The sequence below is a fragment of the Salvelinus fontinalis genome, chromosome 18, assembly GCF_029448725.1.
Source record: "Salvelinus fontinalis isolate EN_2023a chromosome 18, ASM2944872v1, whole genome shotgun sequence".
Taxonomy (NCBI): Eukaryota; Metazoa; Chordata; class Actinopteri; order Salmoniformes; family Salmonidae; genus Salvelinus; species Salvelinus fontinalis.
The window spans coordinates 48,770,350-48,795,788 of record NC_074682.1 but is presented as its reverse complement, the minus strand read 5'-3'; the positions used below and the strand labels follow the sequence as shown (position 1 = coordinate 48,795,788).

The following is a 25,439-nucleotide window of genomic DNA, read 5'->3' as shown; positions in this document are numbered from 1 at the left end:
GTGAAAGGCCTACAAAAACACATTCAGACTGCCATTAGAATCATTAGATCACCTACGGCAACATGGAAAAGAGACATATTGGCACGGAAGAGGGCCCTTGCACAAATATACAACTGTGTATTCATTTGCAGTGTTAGTAAACTATTCCAAACAGAAGGCTTTTAATGGGTGAAAAAGGGAGCCCTTTTCCAAATCATTCAAAAAAAACACCAGGTAGAGAGAGAGAGGGGGAGGGAGGGAGGGAGAGAGAGAGAGAAAGAGAGAGAGAGAGGGGGGGAGGGACAGAGGGAGAGCTTTCTGCTGCAACAAATATGTCTGCACAGTGCACATCTTTCAGGCTTTGTCTGCTGCCCCTGCTTCGTCAGCGAACGACTATAGAAATATTTTGGCAGCCTGCTCTTTGTTTTCATTTTCACAAAAGATATTGGGAGAGAGAGTGAGAGGTGGATGGGTGGTAGTGGTGGAGGAGAGTTGGGGGGGACGGAGCAGGAGAGGAGAGCAGGAGGAGAGGATAGAGAGAGAGGGAGAGAGAGAGAGAGAAAGAGGAGACAGAGAGACAGAGAAAGAGAGAGAGTGAGAGAGAGACAGTGAGAGAGAGGGATAGAGAGAGACAGAGAGAGATGTGGAGGGGGTAGGAGATGAGGATAGAGGAGGGCAGGGTTTTCAGTCTGCCACTCTCAGTCCCAGACCCAATCTAAACAGCGGAAGGAAGCAGTAAATCAAACTAATGCACCCGCCTGGTAATTCAGAGCAGCAGCACCGGGGCGGAGTTTACAAAACCGCTGCGGCGTCGGCTTTAATCAGCGCCAACGATCCAATAACACCGTCTCCCCCAATCAGAGTGTTTCCTGTCAGTCACACAAGACTGACTCTGACCAATCAGGCGTGCCGCACTGACTTGGCTGAGATTGGGTTGCATCCAGCTAGCGAATTACCCATCTGATTTAGAAAGGGGAGAAATTATTTTTGAAAATTAACTTAAGCTCCTATTATTCGGAGTGCGTCCCAAATGGCACCTTATTCCTGACATGGTGCACTACTTTTGACCAGAGACCTATGGGTCCTGATCAAAAGTAGTGCACTATAAAGGGAATAGGGTGCCAGTTGGGACACACATCTGTTCTGTATGCTAGAGGAATGGGATGACAGATACTGTACATGGATTGAACAAATACGTCTGCTCATTTGCTTTCAAAATTTTGAATTTTGTAATGCTTGCCTGAAGAGGGTGCTCAAAGAAGTACTCATTGAATAACATTCAGCCCTAAGTCCCGACATAAGAGAAGGAATTGTCATGGTAGTTTGATGATGAGTAGCTTGCACACAGCCAGCAAGAGCATATTAAGTACATATTCAAAAGTACACTTGTCCTTGTCACATTCTCACTTAGTTAACGTTAGCTGACTAGCTAACCAGCAATGTAGTTAGGCTGTATCCAGCCAGCAAGGTAGTTAGCCTAGCTAACGTTAGCTAGCCATCTGTGCTAGGTGCGAACACTGGACTGGCGCCATCTGATTCAGAGGGGTTGGGTTAAATGTGGAAGACACATTTGGGTTGAATGCATTCAGTTGTGCAACTGACTAGGTATTCCCCTTTCCCTCTCCCTCATCCTCGATTAAAAAATAACACCATTACTGTCTGGCCTATTATGTTACCAGGTTTATTTAGTTTGTTTTCAGAAATCTGCTAAAAGTAAGAGAGTTGGCGCAGATCTATCATTCAGACCGTGTGCTTTCATTCAGGATGATATAATATTGTTGTTGTTAGCTAGCTAAATTAGAATGTGTGTGACTAAAACCAGTGCAGCAAACATTTTTGTGTATGAACCATTTCAGTCATCAGCGCATGCCATTTGCGGTTGAAATATACGGAATAACCAATACATTTTGTTTTAAATAATATTGTAATGTACATAATGTTTCAGTAAGGGAAGATTGTCATAATAAGGGACAGACTCTTTCACTGCATTTCGCTCAGTGGGCGGGGCTATACGTCACAGTGAAAAGAGTGTGTCCAGCAATAGGATAACAAGCTCTCATTGCTAGATTGCCATAAAGCGTTTGTTTACGTGACCGTTGACTGTTGTAAAGGACTGTAGTAAATCTACTCAATACTGATGCTGCCGCTCACATCTAGCGGTGACATTACGAACGGCAAGTTACTGCATTTCACTGCCTAGGTTGTGAACAGTTTCAGATTTACTTTGAGGCAGTTGAATAGTTCAGCCCTTCTTGTTTATTAGTGTGCTTGTGGAGCTTGAGCACAGACAAGACTCCATTCTCATCCACCGCCACAGATAGACACATCTTTAAGTTGTACCTAAGAAGGTACATGGAACAAGTGTTTTGTATTTACTGTTACATTTACAGAGGATATTTTGCTTTTTGGTGGTTATCATGTAAACCATAAAATAAAATTTTCTTAAATAATGTACATTTTAATATTTAGTTAAGAAATCATAATTGAGAGTGTCTGTTAATCCTCTGGAACATTATTTGTTTTAAGAAAGCTTTGTTTTTCATTACACCTATAAAAAACAATATATTGGCAGATATATCTGTAATCAGTTACTTTTAACCCCCTAAAATCGGTATCGGATCCCAAAACCTCCATTGTCTCCAATACCTAAGAGAATGGTGTTAAATTACGGTGAATTTCTCGTGAATACCAGATCTTTTCATTTTTTAAATGAAAAACATGCTTCTGAAACCTATGACTTCTTTTGCAATATAGAAATCACAACCAGATTGTTGGCATTCAAACACTTTGTTAATTACAACACCACACCAGGGATTGGCGTGAAATCTGTGCCAAAGCTGAATGACTCAAAACATGGAATGCACAACAAAAATAGAAGAAACATGGCATTTCAAGTTAAACTATTTTCAACTTGTACAAATGGAAAACAGGCAGCCCCAACTTGAAATTAGACATTGCCAGAGGCTGTCTTTTGTAAGCAGAATCCAATAGGGGTACGGGTGGTGAGGGGTGCAATGCCATTTACTACAGCGTGTCAAAAAACACCAACATATAAAGTGAAACACGTTTACCATTAGACCATTCAAACAACGATCCATAATGCATTATTCTTTGATACTGCTAGCACTAGGGTTGGGCGGTATCCTGATTTTCATACCGGCATACCGTTTCTATACAATACTGGAGTATACAGTATTACCGTAAGTGCACACAAGGGGCGCTATTACAAATAAAATAAAAACATTCAAAATTCCCCGCTATAGAGTATAAACAGTTTATCACCAAAGACTAATACAGTATAAACTGTTTATCACAATAGCCTAATACAGTATAGTGGTTTATCACCCTAGCCTAATACAGTATAAACGGTTTATCACCATAGCCTAATACAGTATAAACGGTGCATCACCCTAGCCTAATACAGTATAAACGGTTTATCACCCTAGCCTAATACAGTATAAACGGTTTATCACCATAGCCTAATACAGTATAAAGGGTTTATCACCCTAGCATAACTCAGTAGTACTGTAGTGTAGGAGCTGGGGATGCAGTAGTACTGTAGTGTAGGAGCTGGGGAACTCAGTAGTACTGTAGTGTAGGAGCTGGGGAACTCAGTAGTACTGTAGTGTAGGAGCTGGGGAACGCAGTAGTACTGTAGTGTAGGAGCTGGGGAACGCAGTAGTACTGTAGTGTAGGAGCTGGGGAACGCAGTAGTACTGTAGTGTAGGAACTGGAGACGCAGTAGTACTGTAGTGTAGGAGCTGGGGAACGCAGTAGTACTGTAGCGTAGGAATTGGAGAACGCAGTAGTACCGTAGCGTAGGAGCTGGGGAACACAATAGTACTGTTGAATAGGAGCTGGGGAACGCAGTAGTACCGTAGTGTAGGAGCTGGGGAACGCAGTAGTACTGTAGCGTAGGAATTGGAGAACGCAGTAGTACCGTAGCGTAGGAGCTGGGGAACGCAGTAGTACTGTAGTGTAGGAGCTGGGGATGCAGTAGTACCGTAGCGTAGGAGCTGGGGAATGCAGTAGTACCGTAGTGTAGGAATTGGAGAACGCAGTAGTACCGTAGCGTAGGAGCTGGGGAACGCAGTAGTACTGTAGTATAGGAGCTGGGGAACGCAGTAGTACCGTAGCGTAGGAGCTGGGGAACGCAGTAGTACTGTAGTATAGGAGCTGGGGAACGCAGCAGGACTGAGGTATAGGAGCTGGGGAACGCAGTAGTACCGTAGTGTAGGAGCTGGGAAACGCAGTAGTACCGTAGTGTAGGAGCTGGGGAACGCAGCAGGACTGAGGTATAGGAGCTGGGGAACGCAGTAGTACCGTAGTGTAGGAGCTGGGGAACGCAGCAGGACTGAGGTATAGGAGCTGGGGAACGCAGTAGTACCGTAGTGTAGGAGCTGGGGAACGCAGCAGGACTGAGGTATAGGAGCTGGGGAACGCAGTAGTACTGTAGTGTAGGAGCTGGGGAACGCAGCAGGACTGAGGTATAGGAGCTGGGGAACGCAGTAGTACCGTAGTGTAGGAGCTGGGGAACGCAGCAGGACTGAGGTATAGGAGCTGGGGAACGCAGTAGTACCGTAGTGTGGGAGCTGGGGAACGCAGCAGGACTGAGGTATAGGAGCTGGGGAACGCAGTAGTACCGTAGCGTAGGAGCTGGGAAACGCAGTAGTACCGTAGCGTAGGAGCTGGGGAACGCAGGAGTACCGTAGTGTAGGAGCTGGGGAACGCAGTAGTACCGTAGTGTAGGAGCTGGGGAACGCAGTAGTACCGTAGCGTAGGAGCTGGGGAACGCAGTAGTACCGTAGTGTAGGAGCTGGGGAACGCAGCAGGACTGAGGTATAGGAGCTGGGGAACGCAGTAGTACCGTAGTGTAGGAGCTGGGGAACGCAGTAGTACCGTAGTGTAGGAGCTGGGGAACGCAGTAGTACCGTAGTGTAGGAGCTGGGGAACGCAGCAGGACTGAGGTATAGGAGCTGGGGAACGCAGTAGTACCGTAGTGTAGGAGCTGGGGAACGCAGCAGGACTGAGGTATAGGAGCTGGGGAACGCAGTAGTACCGTAGTGTAGGAGCTGGGGAACGCAGCAGGACTGAGGTATAGGAGCTGGGGAACGCAGTAGTACCGTAGTGTAGGAGCTGGGAAACGCAGTAGTACCGTAGTGTAGGAGCTGGGGAACGCAGCAGGACTGAGGTATAGGAGCTGGGGAACGCAGTAGTACCGTAGTGTAGGAGCTGGGGAACGCAGCAGGACTGAGGTATAGGAGCTGGGGAACGCAGTATTACTGTAGTGTAGGAGCTGGGGAACGCAGTAGTACCGTAGTGTAGGAGCTGGGAAACGCAGTAGTACCGTAGTGTAGGAGCTGGGGAACGCAGCAGGACTGAGGTATAGGAGCTGGGGAACGCAGTAGTACCGTAGTGTAGGAGCTGGGAAACGCAGTAGTACCGTAGTGTAGGAGCTGGGGAACGCAGCAGGACTGAGGTATAGGAGCTGGGGAACGCAGTAGTACCGTAGTGTAGGAGCTGGGGAACGCAGCAGGACTGAGGTATAGGAGCTGGGGAACGCAGTAGTACCGTAGTGTAGGAGCTGGGAAACGCAGTAGTACCGTAGTGTAGGAGCTGGGGAACGCAGTAGTACTGTAGTGTAGGAGCTGGGGAACGCAGTAGTACTGTAGTGTAGGAACTGGAGACGCAGTAGTACTGTAGTGTAGGAGCTGGGGAACGCAGTAGTACTGTAGCGTAGGAATTGGAGAACGCAGTAGTACCGTAGCGTAGGAGCTGGGGAACACAATAGTACTGTTGAATAGGAGCTGGGGAACGCAGTAGTACCGTAGTGTAGGAGCTGGGGAACGCAGTAGTACTGTAGCGTAGGAATTGGAGAACGCAGTAGTACCGTAGCGTAGGAGCTGGGGAACGCAGTAGTACTGTAGTGTAGGAGCTGGGGATGCAGTAGTACCGTAGCGTAGGAGCTGGGGAATGCAGTAGTACCGTAGTGTAGGAATTGGAGAACGCAGTAGTACCGTAGCGTAGGAGCTGGGGAACGCAGTAGTACTGTAGTATAGGAGCTGGGGAACGCAGTAGTACCGTAGTGTAGGAGCTGGGAAACGCAGTAGTACCGTAGTGTAGGAGCTGGGGAACGCAGCAGGACTGAGGTATAGGAGCTGGGGAACGCAGTAGTACCGTAGTGTAGGAGCTGGGGAACGCAGCAGGACTGAGGTATAGGAGCTGGGGAACGCAGTATTACTGTAGTGTAGGAGCTGGGGAACGCAGTAGTACCGTAGTGTAGGAGCTGGGAAACGCAGTAGTACCGTAGTGTAGGAGCTGGGGAACGCAGCAGGACTGAGGTATAGGAGCTGGGGAACGCAGTAGTACCGTAGTGTAGGAGCTGGGAAACGCAGTAGTACCGTAGTGTAGGAGCTGGGGAACGCAGCAGGACTGAGGTATAGGAGCTGGGGAACGCAGTAGTACCGTAGTGTAGGAGCTGGGGAACGCAGCAGGACTGAGGTATAGGAGCTGGGGAACGCAGTATTACTGTAGTGTAGGAGCTGGGGAACGCAGTAGTACCGTAGTGTAGGAGCTGGGAAACGCAGTAGTACCGTAGTGTAGGAGCTGGGGAACGCAGCAGGACTGAGGTATAGGAGCTGGGGAACGCAGTAGTACTGTAGTGTAGGAGCTGGGGAACGCAGCAGGACTGAGGTATAGGAGCTGGGGAACGCAGTAGTACTGTAGTGTAGGAGCTGACTGACTCGCTCTGCATGTAGAACCAGCAGACCATTGGCAGCCGCTGCGCTACAACGGGGCCAATCAATAAAACCTCGTTACACTAATTGCGAGATTATAATCTCTGCTAGCTACTTTGGCTGCATATCCAAACAGTCACTCCATTAAGATAATTATTCCAGCTACTCTCTCTCCGTCTCTCTCTCTCTCCGTCTATCTCTATTTCTCTCTCCGTCTCTCTCTCTCTCCGTCTCTTTCTCTCTCCGTCTCTCTCTCTCTCTCCATCTCTCTGTCTCTCTGTCTCTCTCTCTCTCTCTCTCTCTCTCTCCGTCTCTCTCTCTCTCTCTCTCTCTCTCTCTCTCTCTCTCTCTCTTTCTCTCTCTCTCTCCGGGTCTCTCTCTCTCCGTCTCTCTCTCTCCGTCTCTCTCTCTCTCTCTCTCCGTCTCTCTCTCTCTCTCTCCGTCTCTCTCTCTCTCTCTTTCCGTCTCTCTCTCTCTCCGTCTCTCTCTCTCTCCGTCTCTCTCTCTCTCCGTCTCTCTCTCTCTCTCTCTCTCCGTCTCTCTCTCTCTCTCTTTCCGTCTCTCTCTCTCCGTCTCTCTCTCTCCCGTCTCTCCCGTCTCTCTCTCCCTCTCCCTCTCCCTCTCTCAGACTGATTTTCCCAAACGTCTACTATAATAAATTCATTCATATAACACATAAAAAAGGAGCATTGTTAAGGTCATATGGAGAAAGTGCAGTGCTTTTTAAAAGGCCCACTCCTTAGACAGTTGTAATAAGCTCATGAGGCATTTATAAAATATGTTTTCAAGAATCAGTGACTATATAATATATAGTGTGTAACGGTCCTGACCTGTTTTATGTTGTTTTTGTATGTGTTTAGGTCAGGGCATGTGTTTTGGGTGGGCAGTCTATGTTATCTGTTTCTATGTTGGTTTTGGTTGCCTGGTATGGCTCTTAATTAGAGGCAGGTGTTTTGCGTTCTCCTCTAATTAAGAGTCATATTTAGGTAGGGTGTTCTCACTGTTTGTTTGTGGGTGATTGTCTCCTGTGTTGTCGAATGTATATACCATACGGGACTGTTTGGCTGTTCGTTTATTTTGATGTCGTCTGTTTCCTGTCCGTGAGTTTACGTGTAGTTATGTAAGTTTATGTTCAGGTTTCGTCGACGTCGTTTTCTTGTTTTGTAAATTTTGAAAGTGTTTTGTTTTTCGTGTTGCCATCGTCGTATTGAAATAAAAGATGGCTTATTTCCCAAATGCTGCATTTTGGTCTGATGATCCTTCTCTCCTCTCCTCGTCCGAGGATGAGGAGGAAGACAGCCCTTACAGAATCACCCACCACGCTAAGACCAAGCGGCAAGGGAATGCTCAACAGAGCAACAAGGACTCCTGGACTTGGGAGGAGATCCTGGATGGTAGAGGACCTTGGGCTCAGCCAGGGGAATATCGCCGTCCCAAGGAGGAGTTGGAAGCAGCGAAGGCTGAGAGGCGCTGGTATGAGGAGGCAGCGCGTCGACGCGGTTGGGAGCCCGTGAGTCAGACCCAAAAATCTCTTGGGGGGGGGGGGGCACACGAGGAGTGTGGCAAAGCCGGGTAGGATACCCGAGCCAACTCCCCGTGCTTACCGTGGAGGTAGAAGGCGTCGTACTGGTAAGACACCGTGTTATGCGGTAAAGCGCACGGTGTCCCCAGTACGCGTGCTTAGCCCAGTGCGGGCTATTCCACCTTGCCGCACTGGGAGGGCTAGGTTGGGCATCGAGCCGGATGTCATGAAGCCGGCCCAACGTATCTGGCCTCCAGTACGTCTCCTCGGGCCGGCGTACATGGCACCAGCCTTACAGGTGGTGTCCCCGGTTCGCCTGCATAGCCCAGTGCGGGCTATTCCACCTCGCCGCACTGGCAGGGCTACGGGGACCATTCAACCTGGTGGGGTTGGGGAGGCTCGGTGCTCAAGAGCACGTGTCCTCCTTCACGGTCCGGTAGACCCGGTGCCACCTCCATGTACCAGTCCTCCGGTGGCAGCCCCCCGTACCAGGCTGTCTCTCCGGGTTCTCTCTCCTGCTGTTTCCTCCTCTCCAGCGCAGCCAGTGCCTAGACCACGCACCAGGCTGTCTCTCCTTCTCCTCCCTACAGAGCAGTCCTGCCATGACCAGCCAGAGCCGTCCTGCCATGACCAGCCAGAGCCGTCCTGCCATGACCAGCCAGAGCCGTCCTGCCATGACCAGCCAGAGCCGTCCTGCCATGACCAGCCAGAGCCGTCCTGCTATGACCAGCCAGAGCCGTCCTGCTATGACCAGCCAGAGCCGTCCTGCTATGACCAGCCAGAGCCGTCCTGTTATGACCTGCCAGAGCCGTCCTGTTATGACCTGCCAGAGCCGTCCATTCAGGACCTGCCAGAGCCGTCCAGCCAGGACCTGCCAGAGCCGTCCAGCCAGGACCTGCCAGAGCCGTCCAGCCAGGACCTGCCAGAGCCGTCCAGCCAGGGCCTGCCAGAGCCGTCCAGCCAGGGCCTGCCAGAGCCGTCCAGCCAGGGCCTGCCAGAGCCGTCCAGCCAGGACCTGCCAGAGCCGTCCAGCCAGGACCTGCCAGAGCCGTCCAGCCAGGACCTGCCAGAGCCGTCCAGCCAGGACCTGCCAGAGCCGTCCAGCCAGGATCTGCCAGAGTCCCTCAGCCAGGATCTGCCAGAGTCCCTCAGCCAGGATCTGCCAGAGTCCCTCAGCCAGGATCTGCCAGAGTCCCTCAGCCAGGATCTGCCAGAGTATCTCAGCCGGGACCTGCCCCTTGTCCCGGTGCTGCCCCTTATCCCGGTGCTGCCCCTTGTCCCGGTGCTGCCCCTTGTCCCGGTGCTGCCCCTTGTCCCGGTGCTGCCCCTTGTCCCGGTGCTGCCCCTTGTCCCGGTGCTGCCCCTTCTCCTGGTGCTGGCCGTTTATTTAGGGGATGTTAGTTTTAGGGTGGTCATTGGGAGGGGTAGACAGAAACGGGGAGTGACTATGGTGGTGTGGGGACAGCGTCCAGAGCCGGAGCCACCACCGTGGTCAACTGCCCACCCAGACCCTCCCCTGGACTTTGTGCTGGTGCGCCCGGCGTTCGCACCTTGAGGGGGGGGTTCTGTAACGGTCCTGACCTGTTTTATGTTGTTTTTGTATGTGTTTAGGTCAGGGCATGTGTTTTGGGTGGGCAGTCTATGTTATCTGTTTCTATGTTGGTTTTGGTTGCCTGGTATGGCTCTTAATTAGAGGCAGGTGTTTTGCGTTCTCCTCTAATTAAGAGTCATATTTAGGTAGGGTGTTCTCACTGTTTGTTTGTGGGTGATTGTCTCCTGTGTCGTCGAATGTATGTACCATACGGGACTGTTTGGCTGTTCGTTTATTTTGATGTCGTCTGTTTCCTGTCCGTGAGTTTACGTGTAGTTATGTAAGTTTATGTTCAGGTTTCGTCGACGTCGTTTTCTTGTTTTGTAAATTTTGAAAGTGTTTTGTTTTTCGTGTTGCCATCGTCGTATTGAAATAAAAGATGGCTTATTTCCCAAATGCTGCATTTTGGTCTGATGATCCTTCTCTCCTCTCCTCGTCCGAGGATGAGGAGGAAGACAGCCCTTACATAGTGTATTTAGAATCAGTGGCTATATAATATATAGTGTATTTGGAATCAGTGGCTGTCTAATATATAGTGTATTTAGAATCAGTGGCTATATAATATATACAGTATTTAGAATCAGTGACTATATAATATATAGTGTATTTAGAATCAGTGACCATATAATATATACAGTATTTTCAATCAGTGGCTATATAATATATACAGTATTTAGAATCAGTGGCTATATAACATATAGTGTATTTAGAATCCGTGACTATATAATATATACAGTATTTAGAATCAGTGGCTATATAATATATAGTGTATTTAGAATCAGTGGCTATATAATATATAGTGTATTTAGAATCAGTGGCTATATAATATATAGTGTATTTAGAATCAGCGACTATATAATATAGTGTATTTAGAATCAGTGACTATATAATATATAGTGTATTTAGAATCAGTGACTATATAATATAGTGTATTTAGAATCAGTGGCTATATAATATATAGTGTATTTAGAATCAGTGACTATATAATATAGTGTATTTAGAATCAGTGGCTATATAATATATAGTGTATTTAGAATCAGTGACTATATAATATATAGTGTATTTAGAATCAGTGACCATATAATATATACAGTATTTTCAATCAGTGGCTATATAATATATACAGTATTTAGAATCAGTGCCTATATAATATATAGTGTATTTAGAATCAGTGGCTATATAATATATACAGTGTCAAGAATCAGTGGCTGTATAATATATACAGTACACTATCAAACATGTAAATGATAAAACAAAACTAGCTGTAAATATAAGAGTGGGCTTTTAATTCAGAATTGCGACGGCATCTCTGCCTGAAATGGCTTATTTTCATCATATCTAGTTCTATTCAGTTCAGTGGAAGAGTCTTCAACTCAATGTCCACTGAGAAAGAGAGAAAGAGCACTCTCTGGGCCTTCAAGGAGCGAGCTACAATAGAAGTCAAGCTCGCAGGCATTTAGTCCAGTCTAAAGGTATCAGGGGAGGGTTGTCATGTCAGAGCTACATCCCAAATGGCACCCTATTCCTTGTATAGCGCACTACTTTTGACCAGTGCATCTGTATAGGAAATAAGGTGCTACTTGGGAATCAGCCCATGTTGCTGGCTTGGGGCCGTATCGATCCGATGCCGGGAGACACCGGAGCAAAGGGAGACTCTCTGTTCGTCACTCGTTATGTACACTGTTGCCAAGACGATTGCGAGTGACAAACGGCTTGTTGAGGCCTGGCCAGAAGCCTGACCTTGTCTTTTAATCAGCCCTGTTCCGACTGTCACCAGAGACAGGGAGAGAGAAGATAAGAGAAGAGAGAGAGGGGGGGGGAAAGAAAGAAAGAAAGAAAGAAAGAAAGAAAGAAAGAAAGAAAGAAAGAAGGAAAGAAAGAGGAAGGTGTGGAGAAAGAGGAGAAAAGGGAGGGAAAGAGATAACTAGGGAGAGATAGATGGAGACAGAGAGAGAGAGAGAGAGACAGAGAGAGAGACAGAGAGAGAGAGAGAGAGAGAGAGAGAGAGACAGAGAGAGAGAGAGAGACAGAGAGAGAGAGAGAGAGACAGAGTGACAGAGAGACAGAGAGAGAGACAGAGAGAGAGAGAGAGAGAGAGAGAGAGAGAGAGAGAGAGAGAGAGAGAGAGAGAGAGAGAGAGAGAGAGAGAGAGAGAGAGAGAGCACGGATTCTGTCAGACCTGGGCCCTGACAGTAAATCTTAGTAAGACAAAAATAATGGTGTTCCAAAAAAGGTCCAGTTGCCAGGACCACAAATACAAATTCTGTCTAGACACTGTTGCCCTAGAGCAAACAAAAAACTATACATACCTCGGCCTAAACATCAGCGCCACAGGTAACTTCCACAGAGCAGTGAACGAGCAACGAGCTGAGAGACAAGGCAAGAAGGGCCTTATATGCCATAAAAAGGAACATAAAATTCGACATACCAATTAGGATCTGGCTAAACATACTTGAATCCGTTATAGAACCCATTGCTCTTTATGGTTGTGAGGTCTGGGGCTTGCTCACCAACCAGGAATTCACAAAATGGGATAAACACTAAATTTATACTACGCATGCAGAATTCTGCAAAAATATCTTGTGTACAACGTAAAACACCAAATAATGCACGCAGAGCAGAATTAGGCCGATACCCGTTAATTATCAAAATCCAGAAAATATAAAAGAAAGAAAAAAACATGTGTTTACATTTTTTTGGGGTTCCATCATCTTTGAAATGCCAGAGAAAGCCCATTATATTGCTTAGGAGTCTAGGCGCAATTTTGAGTCTAGAGTCTAGGCGCATTACTGTTCAAAATGTTGTATCAAGTCTGCCCAAATGTGCCGAATTGGTCAACTGATACATTTTCAAGTACAAAACTATAGAGAACATGGTAATAAAAAATGTAAGTTTAAACACTCCCAGGAATGTCATAAATGATAGATAACTAGCTTACCTACAGAAAAGACACTAACCTTTACACACTTTAGATGGGGGTGGGGGGGCAGACACAACAGGGATTCAAACTGTAGAACCCAGTTCCTACATCTGAATATAAAAATAGATTTATCAAATAAAACTATAATACATTTTATCTCTGGGACCCTCAGGATGACAAATCAGAGCAAGATTACTGAATGTAGGTACATTATTTACCTTCAGAGGTGAATGTATCAAACCAGTTGCCGTGATAAAAGTTTTTTGTTGTTGTACACTCTGCTCAAACAATAGCATGGTATTTTTTCACTGTAGTAGCTATTGTAAATTGGACAGTGCAGTTAGAATTTAAGCTTTCTGACCATATAAGACATGTCCATGTCCTGGAAAATGTTCTGGTTACTTAAAACGTCATGCTAATCGGGGGGGGGGGGGGGGGGGGGGGGGGGGGCGGGGGACACACCGATCCCGTTGGGGTTAAATTCTACAACCACCAAAAAGGAAGTGATTCCCAAACATTCCTTAACAAAGTCATCACCTACAGAGAGACGAACCTGAAGAAGAGTCTCCTATGGAAAGCTTTGACTATGTACAAACTCAGTGAGCATAGCCTTGCTATTGAGAAAGGCTGCTGTAGGCAGACCTGGCTCTCAAGAGAAGACAGGCTATGTGCACACTTCCCACAAAATGAGTGGAAACTGAGCTGCACTTCCTAACCTCCTGCCAAATGTATGACCATATTAGAGACACATATTTCCCTCAGATTACACAGATGCACAAAGAATTTGAAAACAAACTTATTTTTTGATAAACTCCCATATCTGTTGGGTGAAACACCACAGTGTGCATCACAGCAGCAATATTTGTGACTGTTGCCACAAGAAAAGGGAAAGCAGTGAAGAACAAACACCATTGTAAATACAACCCATATTTATGTTTATTTATTTTCCCTTTTGAACTTTAACTATTTGCACATAATTTGACATTTGTAATGTCTTTATTATTTGGAACTTTTGTGAGTGTAATGTTTACTGTTCAATTTTATTGTGTTTTCACTTTTGTTTATTATCTAGTTCCCTTCACTTGCTTTGGCAATGTTAACATATGTTGCCCATACCAATAAAGCCCTTAAATTGAAATTGAGAGTACTAACTGGGAGAGAGAGCGATGTTCTCAGCTAACTAGGGTCTGGTGGATGAGCATGGGAACAGTGGACATGCAGAAGAGCCGACCCCATTCCTTTATGACTCATCAGAGCAATGGAAGTGAAACCACTACTGCAGGTAGTGTAGTGGAGATTACTGTGCCTGATTAGCCATAGATATGGTACTGACATTACAGTGAGCTGCTGATCTAGACACTTTGAGACAGTTTGGCGGTGTTCAGGTTCTTTTCCCTCCAGAATCACTGACTCAAATGCTTTTCAATGCAGGGAGGGGAGGGGAGGGGGGGGGGGGGGTATAAAAGGTTAAACGGGAACATCAAAACGGATAAGGAACAGATTGAGGATAGAGAAGTTGAAGCCAAAAAGGAGAGGATTGTGATTTGTAATAGTAATAGGTAGGTTCTATATGATGAACTTCTATAGTATGAGAGTGTGCGCCCCCCTAAAGGCTCCCCCTGTGCGTCCCCCTAAAGGCTCCGCCTGAGTTTAGCTGTCAGACAGAAGGGGTGGGGGAACCTGGTCATGTGGAAAATAGAGGAAGACAGTTTTTCAAATGAGTAGACCTTGACGTAGAGCAAATATAGTAGTACAACACAGAGGAAAGCTAAGTTCTCACTCAGCCCTCTCACTCTCCCTCCTCTCCTCCATTTTCTGTCTCTCATACTCCCTATCTGTCTGTGTGTGTCACTAGACTGAAATATCCCTTACTGAAACACCTCATTAGACTGAAATATCCATTACTGAAACACCTCATTAGACTGAAATATCCATTACTGAAACACCTCATTAGACTGAAATATCCATTACTGAAACACCTCATTAGACTGAAATATCCCTTACTGAAACACCTCATTAGATGGAAATATCCCTTACTGAAACACCAGACTAGACTGAAATATCCCTTACTGAAACACCTGACTAGACTGAAATATCCCTTACTGAAACACCACACTAGACTGAAATATCCCTTACTGAAACACCAGACTAGACTGAAATATCCCTTACTGAAACATCTGACTAGACTGAAATATCCCTTACTGAAACACCAGACTAGCCTCAAATATCCATTACTGAAACACCTCACTAGACTGAAAAATCCCTTACTGATACACCTCACTAGACTGAAATATCCCTTACTGATACACCTCACTAGACTGAAATATCCCTTACTGANGACTGAAAAATCCCTTACTGATACACCTCACTAGACTGAAATATCCCTTACTGATACACCTCACTAGACTGAAATATCCCTTACTGATACACCTCACTAGACTGAAATATCCATTACTGAAACACCTCACTAGACTGAAATATCCCTTACTGATACACCCCACTTGACTGAAATATCCCTTACTGATACACCCCACTTGACTGAAATATCCATTACTGAAACACCTCACTAGACTGAAAAATCCCTTACTGAAACACCTCACTAGACTGAAAAATCCCTTACTGATACACCTGACTAGACAAAAATATCCCTTACTGATACACCTCACTTGACTGAAATATCCCTTACTGATACACCCCACTTGACTGAAATATCCATTACTGAAACACCTCACTAGACTGAAATATCCATTACTGAAACACCTCACTAAACTGAAATATCCCGTACTGAAACACCTCACTAGACTGAAATATCCATTACTGAAACACCTCAATAGACTGAAATATCCCTTACTGAAACACCTCACTTGACTGAAATATCCCTTACTGATACACCTCACTAGACTGAAATATCCCTTACTGATACACCTCACGAGACTGAAATATCCCTTACTGATACACCTCACTAGACTGAAATATCCCTTACTGATACACCCCACTTGACTGAAATATCCCTTACTGAAACACCTCACTAGACTGAAATATCCATTACTGAAACACCTCACTAGACTGAAATATCCATTACTGAAATACCTCACTAGACTGAAATATCCATTACTGAAACACCTCACTAGACTGAAATATCCCTTACTGATACACCCCACTTGACTCAAATATCCATTACTGATACACCTCACTAGACTGAAATATCCCTTACTGAAACATCTCACTTGACTGAAATATCCCTTACTGATACACCTCACTAGACTGAAATATCCCTTACTGATACACCTCACTTGACTGAAATATCCCTTACTGATACACCACACTAGACTGAAAAATCCCTTACTGAAACACCTCACTAGACTGAAAAATCCCTTACTGATACACCTCACTAGACTGAAAAATACCTTACTGAAACACCTCACTAGACTGAAAAATCCCTTACTGATACACCTCACTAGACTGAAATATCCCTTACTGATACACCTCACTTGACTGAAATATCCCTTACTGATACACCCCACTAGACTGAAAAATCCCTTACTGATACACCTCACTAGACTGAAATATCCCTTACTGAAACACCTCATTAGATGGAAATATCCCTTACTGAAACACCAGACTAGACTGAAATATCCCTTACTGAAACACCTGACTAGACTGAAATATCCCTTACTGAAACACCACACTAGACTGAAATATCCCTTACTGAAACACCAGACTAGACTGAAATATCCCTTACTGAAACATCTGACTAGACTGAAATATCCCTTACTGAAACACCAGACTAGCCTCAAATATCCATTACTGAAACACCTCACTAGACTGAAAAATCCCTTACTGATACACCTCACTAGACTGAAATATCCCTTACTGATACACCTCACTAGACTGAAATATCCCTTACTGATACACCTCACTAGACTGAAATATCCATTACTGAAACACCTCACTAGACTGAAATATCCCTTACTGATACACCCCACTTGACTGAAATATCCCTTACTGATACACCCCACTTGACTGAAATATCCATTACTGAAACACCTCACTAGACTGAAAAATCCCTTACTGAAACACCTCACTAGACTGAAAAATCCCTTACTGATACACCTGACTAGACAAAAATATCCCTTACTGATACACCTCACTTGACTGAAATATCCCTTACTGATACACCCCACTTGACTGAAATATCCATTACTGAAACACCTCACTAGACTGAAATATCCATTACTGAAACACCTCACTAAACTGAAATATCCCTTACTGAAACACCTCACTAGACTGAAATATCCATTACTGAAACACCTCAATAGACTGAAATATCCCTTACTGAAACACCTCACTTGACTGAAATATCCCTTACTGATACACCTCACTAGACTGAAATATCCCTTACTGATACACCTCACGAGACTGAAATATCCCTTACTGATACACCTCACTAGACTGAAATATCCCTTACTGATACACCCCACTTGACTGAAATATCCCTTACTGAAACACCTCACTAGACTGAAATATCCATTACTGAAACACCTCACTAGACTGAAATATCCATTACTGAAATACCTCACTAGACTGAAATATCCATTACTGAAACACCTCACTAGACTGAAATATCCCTTACTGATACACCCCACTTGACTCAAATATCCATTACTGATACACCTCACTAGACTGAAATATCCCTTACTGAAACATCTCACTTGACTGAAATATCCCTTACTGATACACCTCACTAGACTGAAATATCCCTTACTGATACACCTCACTTGACTGAAATATCCCTTACTGATACACCACACTAGACTGAAAAATCCCTTACTGAAACACCTCACTAGACTGAAAAATCCCTTACTGATACACCTCACTAGACTGAAAAATACCTTACTGAAACACCTCACTAGACTGAAAAATCCCTTACTGATACACCTCACTAGACTGAAATATCCCTTACTGATACACCTCACTTGACTGAAATATCCCTTACTGATACACCCCACTAGACTGAAAAATCCCTTACTGATACACCTCACTAGACTGAAAAATACCTTACTGAAACACCTCACTAGACTGAAATATCCATTACTGAAACACCTCACTAGACTGCAATATCCATTACTGAAACACCTCACTAGACAGAAATATCCCTTACTGATACACCCCACTTGACTGAAATATCCCTTACTGATACACCCCACTTGACTGAAATATCCATTACTGAAACACCTCACTAGACTGAAAAATCCCTTACTGAAACACCTTACTAGACTGAAAAATCCCTTACTGATACACCTGACTAGACTGAAATATCCCTTACTGATACACCCCACTTGACTGAAATATCCATTACTGAAACACCTCACTTGACTGAAATATCCATTACTGAAAGACCTCACTAGATTGAAATATCCCTTACTGATACACCTCACTAGACTGAAATATCCCTTACTGATACACCCCACTTGACTGAAATATCCCTTACTGAAACACCTCACTAGACTGAAATATCCATTACTGAAACACGTCACTAGACTGAAATATCCATTACTGAAATACCTCACTAGACTGAAATATCCATTACTGAAACACCTCACTAGACTGAAATATCCCTTACTGATACACCCCACTTGACTCAAATATCCATTACTGATACACCTCACTAGACTGAAATATCCCTTACTGAAACATCTCACTTGACTGAAATATCCCTTACTGATACACCTCACTAGACTGAAATATCCCTTACTGATACACCTCACTTGACTGAAATATCCCTTACTGATACACCACACTAGACTGAAAAATCCCTTACTGAAACACCTCACTAGACTGAAAAATCCCTTACTGATACACCTCACTAGACTGAAAAATACCTTACTGAAACACCTCACTAGACTGAAAAATCCCTTACTGATACACCTCACTAGACTGAAATATCCCTTACTGATACACCTCACTTGACTGAAATATCCCTTACTGATACACCCCACTAGACTGAAAAATCCCTTACTGATACACCTCACTAGACTGAAAAATACCTTACTGAAACACCTCACTAGACTGAAATATCCATTACTGAAACACCTCACTAGACTGAAATATCCATTACTGAAACACCTCACTAGACTGAAATATCCCTTACTGATACACCCCACTTGACTGAAATATCCCTTACTGATACACCCCACTTGACTGAAATATCCATTACTGAAACACCTCACTAGACTGAAAAATCCCTTACTGAAACATCTTACTAGACTGAAAAATCCCTTACTGATACACCTGACTAGACTGAAATATCCCTTACTGATACACCCCACTTGACTGAAATATCCATTACTGAAACACCTCACTTGACTGAAATATCCATTACTGAAAGACCTCACTAGACTGAAATATCCATTACTGAAACACCTCACTTGACTGAAATATCCATTACTGAAAGACCTCACTAGACTGAAATATCCCTTACTGATACACCCCACTTGACTCAAATATCCATTACTGATACACCTCACTAGACTGAAATATCCCTTACTGATACACCCCACTTGACTCAAATATCCATTACTGATACACCTCACTAGACTGAAATATCCCTTACTGAAACATCTCACTTGACTGAAATATCCCTTACTGATACACCTCACTAGACTGAAATATCCCTTACTGATACACCCCACTTGACTGAAATATCCCTTACTGAAACACCTCACTAGACTGAAATATCCATTACTGAAACACGTCACTAGACTGAAATATCCATTACTGAAATACCTCACTAGACTGAAATATCCATTACTGAAACACCTCACTAGACTGAAATATCCCTTACTGATACACCCCACTTGACTCAAATATCCATTACTGATACACCTCACTAGACTGAAATATCCCTTACTGAAACATCTCACTTGACTGAAATATCCCTTACTGATACACCTCACTAGACTGAAATATCCCTTACTGATACACCTCACTTGACTGAAATATCCCTTACTGATACACCACACTAGACTGAAAAATCCCTTACTGAAACACCTCACTAGACTGAAAAATCCCTTACTGATACACCTCACTAGACTGAAAAATACCTTACTGAAACACCTCACTAGACTGAAAAATCCCTTACTGATACACCTCACTAGACTGAAATATCCCTTACTGATACACCTCACTTGACTGAAATATCCCTTACTGATACACCCCACTAGACTGAAAAATCCCTTACTGATACACCTCACTAGACTGAAAAATACCTTACTGAAACACCTCACTAGACTGAAATATCCATTACTGAAACACCTCACTAGACTGAAATATCCATTACTGAAACACCTCACTAGACTGAAATATCCCTTACTGATACACCCCACTTGACTGAAATATCCCTTACTGATACACCCCACTTGACTGAAATATCCATTACTGAAACACCTCACTAGACTGAAAAATCCCTTACTGAAACATCTTACTAGACTGAAAAATCCCTTACTGATACACCTGACTAGACTGAAATATCCCTTACTGATACACCCCACTTGACTGAAATATCCATTACTGAAACACCTCACTTGACTGAAATATCCATTACTGAAAGACCTCACTAGACTGAAATATCCCTTACTGATACACCCCACTTGACTCAAATATCCATTACTGATACACCTCACTAGACTGAAATATCCCTTACTGATACACCCCACTTGACTCAAATATCCATTACTGATACACCTCACTAGACTGAAATATCCCTTACTGAAACATCTCACTTGACTGAAATATCCCTTACTGATACACCTCACTAGACTGAAATATCCCTTACTGATACACCTCACTTGACTGAAATATCCCTTACTGATACACCACACTAGACTGAAAAATCCCTTACTGAAACACCTCACTAGACTGAAAAATCCCTTACTGATACACCTCACTAGACTGAAAAATACCTTACTGAAACACCTCACTAGACTGAAAAATCCCTTACTGATACACCTCACTAGACTGAAATATCCCTTACTGATACACCTCACTTGACTGAAATATCCCTTACTGATACACCCCACTAGACTGAAAAATCCCTTACTGATACACCTCACTAGACTGAAAAATACCTTACTGAAACACCTCACTAGACTGAAATATCCATTACTGAAACACCTCACTAGACTGAAATATCCATTACTGAAACACCTCACTAGACTGAAATATCCCTTACTGATACACCCCACTTGACTGAAATATCCCTTACTGATACACCCCACTTGACTGAAATATCCATTACTGAAACACCTCACTAGACTGAAAAATCCCTTACTGAAACACCTTACTAGACTGAAAAATCCCTTACTGATACACCTGACTAGACTGAAATATCCCTTACTGATACACCCCACTTGACTGAAATATCCATTACTGAAACACCTCACTTGACTGAAATATCCATTACTGAAAGACCTCACTAGACTGAAATATCCCTTACTGATACACCTCACTAGACTGAAATATCCCTTACTGATACACCCCACTAGACTGAAATATCCATTACTGAAACACCTCACTAGATTGAAATATCCTTTACTGAAACACCTCACTAGACTGAAATATCCATTACTGAAACACCTCACTAGACTGAAATATCCCTTACTGAAACACCTCACTAGACTGAAATATCCCTTACTGAAACACCTCACTAGACTGAAAAATCCCTTACTGATACACCTCACTAGACTGAAATATCCCTTACTGATACACCCCACTTGACTGAAATATCCATTACTGAAACACCTCACTAGACTGAAATATCCATTACTGAAACACCTCACTAGACTTAAATATCCATTACTGAAACACCTCACTAGACTGAAATATCCCTTACTGATACACCTCACTTGACTGAAATATCCCTTACTGATACACCACACTTGACTGAAATATCCCTTACTGAAACACCTCACTAGACTGAAATATTCATTACTGAAACACCTCACTAGACTGAAATATCCCTTACTGATACACCTCACTAGACTGAAATATCCTTTACTGATACACCCCACTTGACTCAAATATCCATTACGGAAACACCCCACTTGACTCAAATATCCATTACGGAAACACCTCACTAGACTGAAATATCCCTTACTGATACACCCCACTTGACTCAAATATCCATTACGGAAACACCCCACTTGACTCAAATATCCATTACGGAAACACCTCACTAGACTGAAATATCCCTTACTGATACACCCCACTTGACTGAAATATCCCTTACTGGAAAACCTCACTAGACTGAAATATCCATACTGAAACACCTCACTAGACTGAAATATCCATTACTGAAACACCTCACTAGACTGAAATATCCCTTACTGATACACCTCGCGAGACTGAAATATCCCTTACTGATACATCTCACTAGACTGAAATATCCCTTACTGATACACCTCACTTGACTGAAATATCCCTTACTGAAACACCTCACTAGACTGAAATATCCCTTACTGAAACACCTCACTTGACTGAAATATCCCTTACTGATACACCTCACTAGACTGAAATATCCCTTACTGATACACCTCACTAGACTGAAATATCCCTTACTGATACACCTCACTAGACTGAAATATCCCTTACTGATACACCTCACTAGACTGAAAAATCCCTTACTGATACACCCCACTAGACTGAAATATCCCCAACTAAAATATCTAATCTCCTCATCTTTATAAGTTAGAACAACAGTGCAGAGTGATATGATCGAGATATTTTTTGGCCGGCTCAAAGGATTTAAATTGACAAGGACAAGTGCTTCCCCCAGCTTTGTATGGCAGTGAGGCATTACAATGAAATTCAACAAATCCCCCCAGCTCAAACCCAACCTTATGGCAACCCATGTGTTTTACTCCAGCTGTGGTACAATGCACTGCACTGTACTTCAATACACACGTTCATTTTCGTTTATTTTCTCATGAATCTCATTGGAAATCATTTTGTTGAGCCCCCTTTTTCAAATCCAGTACTCAGGGTCAACAGCACTACTGGTTAGGTTTTCATTCTTCCCCTCTAATCAGAGGCCAATTCTGGCCAATTCAGAGTTGAGATGCAACTCAGCATGTGCAACTCAGACTTAATCCTTATTTTATGTCATTGGGAGACAACGTGAAAATGTAAGTTAAGCGTTATGATCTCAAGTCTGAATACCACCCAATGTGAGTGGAATCTCTGGCCAATCAATGACATGCATACATGAATTAACTACCAGCTATGGTACAAAACACCAGCAGTACTCTGGACCTTGTTGCTAGGATTCCAATACCCCCTGAATGTAGGACATCATACAGTCCACCGTGAGACCTTATCAAATTATAGGAATGTCCGGGCCTGTTCTAGTCAAGGAAGCAGGTGTTCCATCAACAAAAAACGAAACGTTGGACTCACCTGATTTGGGGAGAGAAACTCCTGGTTATTTTCATTCATGTACATGTTGTCACCATCAAACTGGGAGGAGAAAGAGAGAAACAACGGGGGACAAATCAGTCAGGAAAAACAGTCAGCACATTAAAAAAACTCTCAGCACTAGGAATGGACTAGCATTCCGTGAACTTTCAATAAATTCCCAGGTTTTCCCAAAATCCTGGTTAGAGGATTCCCAGAATCAGGTGGGAATAGGCAGTACATCCGGAATCCTCCAACTAGGATTTCTGGAAAAAAAATGAATTTATCAGAATTTTGCAAATACCTAGTCAGCACATAGAAAAACAGTCAGTGCATAGAAACAGTCTGAACGAGTTGAATTACTCCGTAGTAGTTGCCTTTAAACCACACTGGCTTAGTGGCTCTCATGGACGTCAGTAATTACAGTTCATGAAAGTCCCATATAATTAGACCAGTCAGACTAGTGAAACTCACACTGCTCCGCTTGCCCGCAGCAGCCCCAGTGTGTGTGTGTGTGTGTGTGTGTGTGTGTGTGTGTGTGTGTGTGTGTGTGTGTGTGTGTGTGTGTGTGTGTGTGTGTGTGTGTGTGTGTGTGTGTGTGTGTGTGTGTGTGTGTGTGTGTGTGTGTGTGTGTGTGTGTGTGTGTGTGTGCGCGCGCGCGTGCATGCATACACTATATGTGTATGCATGTGTGTTTGTGTCTGACTCGGCTGTGACTTGGTCTGCAATGTGTGTCACGCGAGGTGTCAACGGGGAGGGATATGCCGGAGCGCTCATCACACCAGCGCAAGCACAACAAAACACAGAGCGCCAGCCAGAGGGCCCTACGGAGGCCAAGAGGTCACAACGGTCCATTAGCACTTTCACACTCCACCAGAGAAAAAAAAGGTCTGCCAGAGAGAAGCCGTGAGACAAGCAGGGCAACCCTCCATCGGACCGGGGCCGGGGCCAGGGCTGGGGTGGGCGAATAGGAGCAAAGGGGAATGGTGGGTGGTGGGTGTGGTTGGTTGGGTTGGGGAGGGTGAGAGGGGTTGGCAGGGGGGTTGGCTGGGGGGTTGGCTAGGGGGTTGGCTGGGGCTGATGGTGTCTGTTCTCGCTGTTGCAGTGATTAACACTCGGGTCACAGCCAGAGGCTGTGGCTTGGCATGCCTCACACCTCCCAGAGGCCTCTCTATTCTGTCTGCCACTAGTTGGCACTCTGCGTTTATGAGAATGCAAAACATACGAGGAGAAATCAGCCAACAGGGCCTGCAGAGCCGCAACGGCTCTACAGTAAGGTCCTCACATTGACATGAGTTGGATCAGAACTGTAGGGTAGTGTACTGTAATGAACGTACTGTATTGATGCTGAAAAACAACAAGCCTTTCCATAAGGATATTAGCCACAGTTAAGCCTTTGAACCTGTAGAATTGATACCAAAGTGTAGAGATACAAACAATTATTCTTACTGATATACAGTAGGCTTTACTGATTTGGCCTAAACCGGTATACTGTCAGTATTCTTTACTGATAAAGCCTAAACCGGTATACTGACAGTAGGCTTTACTGATATAGCCTAAACTGGTATACTGATAGTATTCTTTACTAATATAGCCTAAACTGGTATACTGATAGTATTCTTTACTGATATAGCCTAAACTGGTATACTGATAGTATTCTTTACTGATATAGCCTAAACTGGTATACTGATAGTATTCTTTACTGATATAGCCTAAACTGGTATACTGATAGTATTCTTTACTGATATAGCCTAAAGTGGTATACTGTCAGTATTCTTTACTGATATAGCCTAAACTGGTATACTGATAGTATTCTTTACTAATATAGCCTAAACTGGTATACTGATAGTATTCTTTACTAATATAGCCTAAACTGGTATACTGATAGTATTCTTTACTAATATAGCCTAAACTGGTATACTGATAGTATTCTTTACTGATATAGCCTAAACTGGTATACTGACAGTATTCTTTACTGATATAGCCTAAACTGGTATACTGATAGTATTCTTTACTGATATAGCCTAAACTGGTATACTGTCAGTATTCTTTACTGATATAGCCTAAACTGGTATACTGATAGTATTCTTTACTGATATAGCCTAAACTGGTATACTGTCAGTATTCTTTACTGATATAGCCTAAACTGGTATACTGATAGTATTCTTTACTGATATAGCCTAAACTGGTAAACTGATAGTATTCTTTACTGATATAGCCTAAACTGGTATACTGATAGTA

General features: G+C 43.9%; 1 protein-coding gene across 5 annotated transcripts in view; it reads right to left on the bottom strand.

Annotated features, from left to right (window-relative positions):
* Positions 1-25,439, bottom strand: part of LOC129815687 (TOX high mobility group box family member 2-like) — a 238,069-nt gene that overhangs the window by 83,005 nt on the left and 129,625 nt on the right. For all 5 annotated transcript variants that reach the window (XM_055869715.1, XM_055869718.1, XM_055869714.1 and 2 more), the window contains one exon: positions 23,202-23,261. In XM_055869715.1, the coding sequence (XP_055725690.1) occupies positions 23,202-23,261 (60 nt within the window). The remainder of the gene's footprint in view (positions 1-23,201; positions 23,262-25,439) is intronic.